The sequence below is a fragment of the Rhinoraja longicauda genome, chromosome 32 (genome assembly GCF_053455715.1).
Source record: "Rhinoraja longicauda isolate Sanriku21f chromosome 32, sRhiLon1.1, whole genome shotgun sequence".
NCBI classification, from domain to species: Eukaryota; Metazoa; Chordata; class Chondrichthyes; order Rajiformes; family Arhynchobatidae; genus Rhinoraja; species Rhinoraja longicauda.
Window position 1 is genome coordinate 12,384,398 of NC_135984.1, and position 12,165 is coordinate 12,396,562.

The window sequence follows — 12,165 nt, forward strand, 5'->3', positions numbered from 1 at the left end:
AATCATTTGAAGTGTAAGGTGATCACGAGCACACAAATCCATGGCTCTTTGCTTAAGCTATCCATTAAGGTTAGTCATGGAGGAGGGATATCATTGTAGTCAATATTCCGACACACCTTGGACATGGATTTATGAGTCACGAACACTGCCGCGAATCTGCTCTTCGTTGTCAGAGAGTTTTTCTCCTGAATTGGCCTGGGGTTGTTCAATGCATTACACACCATACTTTAAACAGTCCTTAAATACTCTGCATTGCATGTTACAATGTTATTTAGCATGGTAATTGCAAACTGTAGACGGCGTAACGCACAATACTCAAAGTGCCATGTGCTGTGTGCACTATTTTGTACCTGTTGCAATGTCCTGTGCACGATGATTGTGAACTGTGGATAGTTTAGTTTAGTTCAGAGATATAGTGTGGAAGCAGGCCCTTCAGCCAGAGTCCACACCGACTATCGATCACCCGTACATTAGTTCTATGTTATCCCACTTTCTCATCCGACACACGAGGGGCAATTTACAGAAGCCAATTAACCGACAAACCAGCACGTCTTTGAAATGTGAGAGGAATCCGGAACGCCCGGAGAAAACCCACACGGTCACAGGAAGAACGTGCAAACTCCACACAGACAGCATCGCAGTCAGGATCGAACCTGGGTTTCTGGTGCTGTGAGGCACCATGCCCAAATATCCAATGCTCTAAACCCCTTACACTATGGTACATTGAACATTTATCCATACTTTTTATTTATGGAATGTCGCCAGCATTTATCGCCTGTCCTTAATCACCCTTGACAAGGTGAAGGTGACCATTTACTTGAACCACAGTAGTCCTTTTGGTGGAAGTGATCCCACCAACCTGTCGGGGAGGGACAAGTTCCAGCTTTCAGATCCACTAGTGATGAAGAAACAGTGATTAGAGTCCCCAGTTAGGAGGCTGTGTGACTTGGAGGTGAATCTGCAGTGGATACAAAGTGCTGATGTGTTGTGTAATATCTTGTAGACTTCAAGCTCTGGGTTGCACATCCTTTTTATCGGTTGATGTATACTGTGCACACTATTTTATGTGGTAAATAACATAGAGCAAGCTGCAGACTCGAAAGGGTAAAGCTTCCCTAATTTGAATTGCAGCCCCAGCAAGGATTATTGCATTCGGAGGAACAGTCACGACGCCTTGGATGAAAGATGTGTTTCTGCCGTGTCGAGCTGTGGGTGACCCAGGTCCCACCGTCAAGTGGACCAAAGACAGGTAGGTGGGATGGGAAGAACACAGGGAATGTCGAAAGAATGGGCTTGTATTCACTGGAATTTAGAAGGGTGCAAGGGGATCTTGTAGAAACATATAAAATTCTTCAGGGGTTGGGCAGGCCAGATGCAGGAAAATGTTCCCGATGTTGGGGGAGCCCAGAACCAGGGGTCACAGTTTAAGAATAAGGGGTAGGCCATTTAGGACTGAGATGAGGAAAAACCTTTTCACCCAGAGAGTTGTGAATCTGCGGAATTCTCTGCCACAGATGGCAGTGGAGGCCAATTCACTGGATGTTTTCAAGAGAGAGTTAGATATAGCTCTTAGGGCTAACCGAACCAAGGGATATGAGGAGAAAGCAGGAACGGGGTACTGATTTTTTCTGATCAGCCATGATCATATTGAATGGCGGTGCTGGCACGAATGGCCGACTCCTGCACCTATTTTCGATGTTTCTATCTCTGATGGGTGTGAGATCAAATAGGTTAACTTGGCAGATTGCGTCAAGCAAACAGATCACATGGTTAGATCTTATGCCTTTAACCCGTGAATCCCCCACCTCAAGATCATAAATCAGTGAGGCCAATCTGTCAGTGGTAAAAATCTGGAGTGATGGGATCAGCAGCCCCTTTGATCTCTCGTTGTTACGTCTTACCCCCCTTCTATATCTCTGTGTCTCCCCTGACTCTCGACCCGAAACGTCACCCATTCCTTCTCTCCAGAGTTGCCGCCTATCCCGCTGAGTTACTCCAGCGCTTAGTGTCCATCTTCGGTGTCAACCAGCATCTGCAGTTCCCTCCCACACATAAAGCATTGAGATCCCTCTCCGATACTTAATAATAATAATAATAATACATTTTATTTATATAGCGCTTTTCATATACTCAAAGACGCTTTACAGAGATTTTGAGAACATAGGGGAAATGAATAAATAGATAAATAAGTAAATAAATAAATGAACAGAGAAAGGAGACAGAAGGTGAGGTGACCTTCAGTGGTTGAAGGCAGTACTGAACAGGTGAGACTTCAGCGATGTTTTGAATGTGGTGAGTGTGGGGGAGTCTCTAACGGTTTGGGGTAGTGAGTTCCATAGGGTGGGAGCAGCGATGGAGAAAGCCCTGTCCCCCCAGGATCTGAGTTTAGTCCGGATGTGGGGGGATAGGAGATTGGCAGCGGCAGAGCGGAGGGTGCAGGTGGGAGTGTGCCTGTGGAGGAGGTCGGTCAGGTAGGATGGGGCCAGGTTATGGAGGGCTTTGTAGGTTATGAGGAGGATTTTGTACTGGATTCTCTGGGGGATGGGGAGCCAGTGGAGTTTATAAAGGACGGGGGTGATATGGTCACGGATCGAGGTGTGTGTGAGTAGACGGGCAGCGGAGTTTTGAATGTATTGAAGTTTATTGATGATTTTTGAGGGTGCACCATAGAGGAGGCTGTTGCAGTAGTCCAGAAGGGAGGTGATGAAGGCGTGGATGAGGGTTTCTGCAGCTGTGGAGGAGAGGGATGGACGGAGACGGGCAATGTTTTTGAGGTGGAAGAAGGTTGTCTTTGTGATGTGTTTGATGTGTTTGTCGAAGGAGAGGGTTTACTTGGCCTGCAATGCCCCCCCCCCCCCCCCCCCCACCAGGAGGCTTTCCAGGGCTCTTTGAGTTCTTGCATTGTGATGGAGCTCGTGTGGGGAGCATGGGAATACCGACAAGTCTCTCTGTCCCTCAGAATGATGCCACCATTGACCAATGATGCAAACAGCGTAGACAGTTGCCATGGAAATGATTGCTGCTTAGATGTCTAATGATATTCATCGAGAGATGAAGGATGATAACAAGAACTGGGGCAGCATTGCAGTCTGACAAATAATAACACTCCTGACCAAACAAGATACCATAACCTTGAAACTACAGTGCATGATATTATTCCTTAAATTTTTAATGTTATAATAATCCATGCCCTGCGTTTAGAATGATGGAATCTAGATAACTGGAGGTAATAATCTCTGTATTATATATGATCTAACAAAAGGGAATGCGGAGAAGCATTTTAAAAAAACGTTCAAAGAAAATGCATTCATTCTGGGCAATTGTGATAAATGGATTCCTGCAACATGGACAAAATGGAGCCTGAAACTACATCTCCCCCACCTCGGAGAAGCTGAGACCCAAACGATGTCATTCTGCCATATGTTGACCAAATAAACATTCTCTGGGAGGAAGACTAGGCTGCAAGTAGGTTATAATAGTCTGGAGAAGGATCTTGACTCGAAACGTCGCCCATTCCTTCTCTCCAGAGATGCCGCCTGTCCCGCTGAGTTACTCCAGCTTTTTGTGTCTATCGTCGGTTTAAACCAGCGTCTGCAGTTCCTTCCTGCAAATAGGTTGCATGCAGGATGTTTCTGTGTGTGTCTGAAAGGCGCCCCTGCGAGCAGTGTCTCCTGAATCCGTTAGTGAATGTGATCAGAAGGTCCGCCTCCCCAGGCCTTCACAGTCTAGCTCGGTCACCTCACGCAAATGGTTTTCCAGCCCTCCAGGAACTCCCCGCACTCTCCAGGAACCGAACATTTATTTCCAGGACACTGATGCTGCCAACCGCAGGCTGAATCATTGCAGCTTTAAATAAAATCGCTTTAACAACTTTGAATGGCCTGTGGGGGTCAGAGCGCTGCAACCAGTAGAGTCGCCGGCTCGCAGCTCCAGTGACCGGGGTTCGGCCCCAGTCCCCTCTGTGTGGGGTTTGCACATCCTTCCTGTGACTGCATGGGTTTCCCTCGGGCCTCTGGTGACCCAGCACATCCCAAAGCAAGTGTGTAGGAAGGAACCGCAGGTGCTGGTTTACACCGTGGACAGACACCGAATGCTGGAGTAACTCAGCGGGTCAGGCAGCATCTCTGGAGAGAAGGAATAGGTGATGTGGTTGAGACCCTTCTTCAGACCATATCCCAAAGCAATTCCCCTTGGGCAGCTTACAACCCAGCTGCATGAACGTTTATTTCTCTCATTTCAAGTAACTCCTGCATTTCCTCCCCCTTAACTTCCTCCACCCCCCACTTAGTTAAATTACTAGTTCCACTGTTCGCATGCTTGTATCCCGCATGTTAGCCCATCTTCCCCAGCCAACATTGGACCATTAAGGAGTCCACTCTTGAGGTCATCTGTCCCCCCCCCCCCACCCCCACACACCACACCAATCTTTTAGTCTGAACAAAGGTACGGACCCAAAGCGTCACCTATTCCTTTTCTCCAGAAACGCTGCCTGTCCCACTGAGTTACTCCAGTTCTCTGCGTCTTTCCTTTCGGGGGAAACTGGTTCTTTGGTTGTGAGTAAAGAGTCATCCAATTGCCAAGGGGAGGCGGTGACGAGAGTGGAGCATGACCAATAGCAAGAACGTGAGGGTGAGGTCACTGATCAGGTCATTGTATGATCAAAGCTCCAGGACTAGGAAGGAGATGAGGAGAAATTTCTTTCGCCGGAGGGTGGTGAATCTGTCGAGTTCTTTGCCACAGAGGGCTGTGGAGGCCAAGTCAGTGGATATTTTTAAGGCAGGGATAGATAGATTCTTCATTAGTGCAGGTGCCAGAGGTTCTGGGGAGAAGGCAGGAGAATGGGGTTAGGAGAGAGAGATAGATCAGCCATGATTGAATGGCGGAGTAGACCTGATGGGCCGAATGGCCTAATTCTACTCCTATCATATGACCTTATGACTATGCCCATCTGGAGTTGCTAACCCCAGTTCAAGTGAACAAAGGCAAGACAAAAGAAGGCAATATAGGCTACACAGCAAAACATAATGTGTCGAGAAGCTTTCCTACTTATGTGACAACTTATGTAATATTGTAACAACCAACTAAAAAAACTTGGTCTTCACGGAATCACAAGAATATAGAATTCTTATGGCATTGGAGGAGTCCATTTGGCCCCACAAGTATATGTTGATAGGCACAAAATGCTGGAATAACTCAGCCTGTCAAGAAGCATCTCTGGAGAAAAGGAACATGTGACATTTCAGGTCAAGACCCTTCCTCGGGCCTGTCTGAAGAAAGGTCTCGACACGAAATGTCACCTATTCCTTTCCTCCAGAGATGTTGTCTGACCCTCTGAGTTACTCCAGCATTTTGTGTCTATCTTCGGTGAAAACTAGCACCTGCAGTTCCTTCCCACACAAATATTTGTTGGTTCCTGGTAAAGCAATCACATTATCTTCCTCCTCTTTCCTCGTATCCCTGCAAGTTATCCCCTCAAGCACCCATCCAATTCCCTTCTGAAGGCACTGATTAATTCAGTTTCCACCACCGTTATAACCAGTAAATCCCAATTTGTAACCACTCTAATATTTTCTTCTTTGGGTAATAATTTTTCTCTGAGTAATTTATTTTCCCTCGAAGTAATATTTTTTTCCATCACAGTCCCCTTGTATGTTTAGACTTTTATGTCTATATATCTCATGATCCTTAACCAATGGGCTGAGGCAAAGAACTTTGCTCTGTTCACCCTAAATAAGACCCATCATGCTCTCATACACCTCCATAAAATCACCTCCATAAAATCTCCTCCCAAACCTTCTTTGCTTCAATGAGGACAACCCATGCCTCTCCTATCCCTTAATTACTGGAACCTTTCCAATACATGGTATCTGCACAGTCTCTCTGGAACTTCATGCCCTTCCTTGTATGGATGTGTGGCAAGGAGAAATCTCAATGGGAAGGGAAGTCATTGGAAGTGCCGTGCCATCTTGTGTGTTAATTAACTAGAGTTTGGTGTGTGTTGCAGTGAGCACTCTGCTATCCCAGTGCAAGTCGATAGCCACAGAATGATCTACAACAATGGCACCCTGTTTCTTCGCTCAGTCAAGGCAGAGGATTCTGGGTACTACACCTGCATGGCCACAAATACCTGGGGCTTCGACACAATTATTGTCAACCTCCTGGTGCAAGGTGAGTGTGTTTACCCGGTGAGCTTTCGTTCCTTACTCCACCTCCGTGCACTTCAACGTTGCCACATTAATGGTGACAATGTCTTCAGCTAGTTTCCTTCAAACTCTGGACATCTTGCCCCAAATCCCTTTATCTCCACTCGGCCCTTATTCTTAATGATCGTGATTCAAAGTGGAATAATCGTAAAAATCTTCGCCACGCTGACTGTGCCAACAATGGAGGTGCATTGGCATTTATGTTTGCAGTTTGGACTTCCCCAGAGAGCAACCAAAAAAAAAAGTATAATAACCTAAGGGTGTGGTCGTGCATGTTATTCCCCTTGATAATCTCAAGGTAGTGCTTTTACTCCAGAATAGAACGGCAATGGCCTGAGGAAAACCTTTCCTCCTCTTTTCACCTATCGCTAAACTTTGAAGAATTGTCCAATTGAATACACTCCTCACCCCTTTCACCAAAGACCCACCAAGTATTTATTCAATTCCTATTAAAAGAGAGTACTGATTCTGCGGCCCTTTCTGCATTTCAAGTCACATCAACTCCACCTCTGTATTGTTTTAGATTTTTTAGATTTAGAGATACAGCGCAGAAACAGGCCCTTCGGCCCACCGGGTCCGCGCCGCCCAGCGATCCCCGCACATTAACACTATCCTACACCCACTAGGGACAATTTTTACATTTGCCCAGCCAATTAACCTACAAACCTGTACGTCTTTGGAGTGTGGGAGGAAACCGAAGATCTCGGAGAAAACCCGCGCAGGTCACGGGGAGAACGTACAAACTCCGTACGGACGGCGCCCGTAGTCAGGATCGAACCTGAGTCTCTGGCGCTGCATTCGCTGTAAGGCAGCAACTCTACCGCTTCGCCACTGTGCCACCATTGTTCATTTAAGCCCTCTGGCCGCCATTCGTTCTGCCAATGAAACACTGACCACATATCATAAAGACCTTATTTAACATGAATATCTCTTTTAAAACACCCCCAAGTTCTCATCCCCAGCTTCCCTTTTGTCTCCTCATAGCTGGAGCCTCTTATACCACTATAATCTAGTTCGTTACCCCTTTCTAAAGCCTTCTGTTCCTTGATTGTAGCCAAAGATATCACATTGAGCCCCTGTTTCTAGCAACTGGTCAGCTCCATTTACAATGGGATCCATAGCCTGCTGACAGAAATTCTAACTCATCAGTTGTGTTAGATGAAAACCAGTGGTCCATAAATGTAAGAGGTCTCAAGAACATAAGGATACAAGAAAGTAGGAGAAGCACAAATGGACCCGAACGCTCCAGCTCACCCCTGTGCTCATGGATGGTCTATCACAGGCCCCCACTCCTCTTCTGGGCCAGTTTCTCCAGTCCTGCATTCCCTAGTCATTTATAAATCTATCTACCTCCTCTTTAGAAATATCTAATGATTCAGTTTCCACAAGACTGTGGGGCAGAGAATTCCATGAATTCACCACCGTGAAACTTCTAAATGACCACATTCTGATCTTGTAACATTGTCCCCACATGTGAGATTGGTGAACATAACTACCCAGTCATGCCCCAGTTTAGGGTCTTCTATGTCTCAATAAGATCGTCCCTCAACTCAGAACCCACCGCACCTCAAACCTTGTTCTAAAATTTGATATATGTAATAATTTAATTTACATTTGACTTACGATATACTTCCTCTTCCCCAGTCCCACCAGACCAGCCTCGACTGACGGTATCGCGAACATCTGCCTCTTCCATTACATTGGCTTGGATTCCTGGTGACAATGGTGGCAGTTCAATCCGAGGTACTTGGAGGTGTTAATACCGCAGCATTGACATTCACTCTGTATTTGGAAGCATCAGTCTTTAATGTGTTGTTACAACTACGTTGCCACATTTTTGTTTCCGCTTGTCAGCTTGGCACAGTAATAACACTCATGTGACTGGGTCAAGGCACCACTCTGATGAAATCTTGCAGCCTGGATATTGTTGAATTTTGAGAGTTCAATTAGACATAAAACACTACTAAAATGAAAGGGATATGGGGGAAAAAGCCGGAACAGGGTACTGATTTTGCATGTTCAGCCATGATCATATTGAATGGCTTTGCTGGCTCGAAGGGCCGAATGGCCTATGCCTGCACCTATTTTCTATGTTTCTATGTTAGATACAAAAAGCAGGAAATGCTGGAAATATGCAGTAGGTCATGCAACCGTGGTGGAGAGAAAATGCTTCAGGTGGATGGCATTTCATCAGTGGATGGCATTTCATCAGTGGATGGCATTTCATCAGTGGATGGTATTTCATCAGTGGATGGCATTTCATCAGTGGATGGCATTTCATCAGTGGATGGCATTTCATCAGTGGATGACATTTCATCAGTGGATGGCATTTCATCAGCTAGGTGCCATCTCAGGCTTTGTGAGTCGCGTGCGCTGTTTGCAGAAACTCACCACTAGGGTGTTGTTGGTTCTTGGCAGCCTCATCAGCTCTAGGACAATTAATGGTGGAAAAGAAATCACTGCACTGCCGGGAACCTCCACATCCTGTGAAAGAATTAAAAAATAATAATAACTTAACAAAACAAAAGAAGATCCCAGCAACCCATGAACTGACAGCACAGAATGAGGGGTTGGGATTTCCCCCTTGCGTTGGTGGACAATGTGAGGCTTGGATTTCTCCCTGTCACTTGTGGTTTCATGCACCATTGACCATGTTATTCACCATTGGGGATATAGTGTCAGCTCCCAAAGGAATCTAAACACCATCCCTCTGTCATTTACATTCCAAGGATTCCAAGGTGGTGCTGGCTGGAAGGGCCAAATGGCCTCCTCCTGCACCTATTTTCTATGATATGGGTTTTCCTTGCAGGTTCATGCTCAATGGATAATTTTAAAGCAGAGATAGATAGCACGAGTGTCAGAGGTTATGGGGAGAAGGCAGGAGAATGGGGTTAGGAGGGAGAGATAGATCAGCCATTAAATGACAGAATAGACTTGATGGGCCGAATGGCCTAATTCTGCTCCTATCACATGACCTTATGGTCTTCTGCTATGTAGAAAGTAGTTAGCAGGATTGCCCTTGTGACGGGGATCGCTGACGTTCAAGTAACTCAAATTCTAGAGGGCATAGTTTTAAGTTGAGAGAGGCAAAGTGTAAAGAAGATGTGTGGGGCTAGTTTTGTACACAGAGGTTGGTGAGTGCCGGGAACGTACTGCCGGAGGCGATAGTTGATGGCAGACATGACAGTGGCTTTAAGAGACTTCTGGATATGCATATGGATATGCAGGGAATGGAGGGATGTGGTTTATGTGTAGTCAGATAAGAGTTGGCCTTGGCATCATGTGCTGCACAACCATTGTAGGCCAGAGGACCTGTTATTGTGCTGTGCTATTCTATGCTCAAAATTGGTGACGTATTGGAAGGGATTGCCCATAAGCCTGATGAAGGTGAGTCTGGGCAGAGCATCTCTGTCCCGGTGTCCTGTCCTAGCAACGTTCCCTGGTAATACTTTATTTAATTTCATTTGTTTTACGTGACTTTTGCTGAGGTTCTGGTCCACAGTGGCAGTGATTCCGGTTGGTTGGTTGCTAATTGTCATGTATACCGAGATAGAGTAAAAAAACGTTGTTTTGCTTGTTATCCAAGAATATGTTACCACACACGGGCATTTCAAGGTAGGGCCAAAGAGAAAATAAACAGAGTGCAGAATACAGTGTGACAGCCACAGAGAAAATGAAGGTGATAATACGACATGCTTTTGTATCTTCTGCCCAATGGTAGAGGTGGAGAAAAGACACTGTGTGGGGTCTGAGTGGTCCTTGATCATGTTGGCTGCTTTCCCAAGGCAGCGTGGTGTAGATGGAATCAAGGCGGGGGTGAGGCTGATCTGTGTGATGGACTGATGGACTGGGCTGCATTCCTAACTCTCTATAATCCCTTACGGTCTTGGGCAGAGCATTTGCCGTCCCAAGCTGTGATGCATTCCTGATAGGTTTCTTGCTGTGGTGCAACTTTCCATTGGGATTCTGTTTGGTGAGTTAGCCTCAGTACCTTCAGTTTCCTCCCGTTACCCAACACTGCCACCTGGTGGAAGCTGTCTGTAACTCCTGGTTAGAGGTAGTATTAGCACTGATAGGTGCAAATAGAGATGAGGGGGATGGGCAGACCTCTCCTCTCCTCTCCTATCCAATTCAGAGACCCCCCTGCCCATCTCTGAAAGCCAAGATCTCAACGCCATTTTGGTGCCTCACCTGTGGGTTGTGTTTTAGATCCCGGCTATTTAGCCCAGCAAGTTACAGGGAGGGGAGGCATGTTCCAACATTGCACTGCCCACTCTATCACAACTGGGATTCCTTGCATTTCTGCGGCGCAGTGGTTCAGTGGTAACATTGACGCCTTACAATGCCAGAGACCTGGGTTCGATCCTGACTACGGGTGCTGTCTGTACGGAGTTTGTACGTTCTCCCCGTGACCGCGTGGGTTTTCTCCGGGTGCTCCGATTTCCTCCCACATTCCAAAGACGTACAAAGGTTTGTAGATTAATTGGCTTCTGTACATTGACCCTTGTGTGCAGGATAGACTAGAGAACGGATGATCGCTGGTCGGCGTGGACTCAGTGGGCCGCATGGCCTGTTCCCACGCTGTAACTCTGAAATGAAAACAAAAACTAAAATACAATTTGGTTTTACTTTTTCTGAACATACATAATTCACTGAGATTGTGAGCTATGCTGATCCAGTCTACACAAAATTCTCCTTTTATCAGCGGAAAAGGATATATTTTTTGTTAACAAAAAAATCCTTTTAGTCCCATCAAACCTCTTTAATAAACAGTGCCATCTTTTCAACCTTTTGTCCGATCCCTCAAATTATTTTGTGGCAAAATCTCATTAATCTGAATCTATTTATGTTGGCTGATTAAATCTTTCCTGATACCCATAGATCTGTTATTACAGTGAGAAAATATTCTACCCACTGTTCCTTACAATTCCTGCGTCTGCCATTTGAACTCTTCACAACTGAGAGTATTCAGCCTTGTCAATCTTCTTTGTAATCTTGAAAACATCATTAGGTGTTCCTGGTGTCCTTGGTTATATCATCATATTTCCACACAAAAGCTCGAATGGATAAAAACAGGTTGCTGTCTAACAACCTCTGCTGTCTGCTTGGGTATGATAATGCCTGCTTTACTTAGGAATGGAAATCTTGAATTGAGGAATCATTATTCTGGGGCCGCACATCCAGTCTAGATATGTAGTGTAGGAAAATAACTGCAGATGCTGGTACAAATCGAAGGTATCACAAAATGCTGGAGTAACTCAGCAGGTCAGGCAGCATCTAGGAGAGAAGGAATGGGTGACGTTTCGGGTTGAGACCCTTCTTCAGACTGAAGAAGGGTCTCGACCCGACACGTCACCCAATCCTTCACTGCTAGATGCTGCCTGACCTGTTGAGTTACTCCAGCATTTTGTGATACCTCCAGTCTAGATATAATCTTCAACAACATTTGATCATGTGCCTGGAAAATCTTCCAACACAATCACGAGCAGGAATATTTCTGGGTAGAAGATTTACGTGGAGTAACCTAAGCAGGGCCTCCTGGCATGGGTTGTATGTGCATTACTGGCTCAAGGTATAGGTTAATAGGTGGATAGTCTAAAGCGAGGAGTGTTTCTTTTTAATCCTTTGAAGCAAACAGTAATATTGGGAGGGAGAGATGTGGCAGTGAGGTGAAATGGGTGAAGTCGCAGAAAACGACCACATTCTACCATAGGCACCATTTTGTCTTTTCCACATATCGCTTCCACGCTGATTACTATCATCACCCTTCCCTCCACCCCCACCCCCCCAACCCCCCCTCCTCCCCCACCTCCCCCAGGTCCTGCAATCAGTTTCCGCCAGAAAACGTTGGAAGATTGGGAGGGGTTGGACAGGCTAGGACTTTATTCCTTGCAGCACAGGGGAATGAGGGAATAGATAGGGTGAATGCAAAGAGTCTTTATCCCAGAGTCGGGGAATCAAG

The 12,165-nt window shown here is 46.0% G+C and overlaps 1 protein-coding gene across 3 annotated transcripts in view; it reads left to right on the plus strand.

Moving 5' to 3' along the window:
- The window catches only part of dscaml1 (Down syndrome cell adhesion molecule like 1), a 494,811-nt gene that overhangs the window by 428,225 nt on the left and 54,421 nt on the right, over window positions 1–12,165 (plus strand). For all 3 annotated transcript variants that reach the window (XM_078426581.1, XM_078426582.1, XM_078426583.1), the window contains 3 exons: window positions 1,132–1,249; window positions 6,005–6,168; window positions 7,848–7,946. In XM_078426581.1, the coding sequence (XP_078282707.1) occupies window positions 1,132–1,249; window positions 6,005–6,168; window positions 7,848–7,946 (381 nt within the window). The remainder of the gene's footprint in view (window positions 1–1,131; window positions 1,250–6,004; window positions 6,169–7,847; window positions 7,947–12,165) is intronic.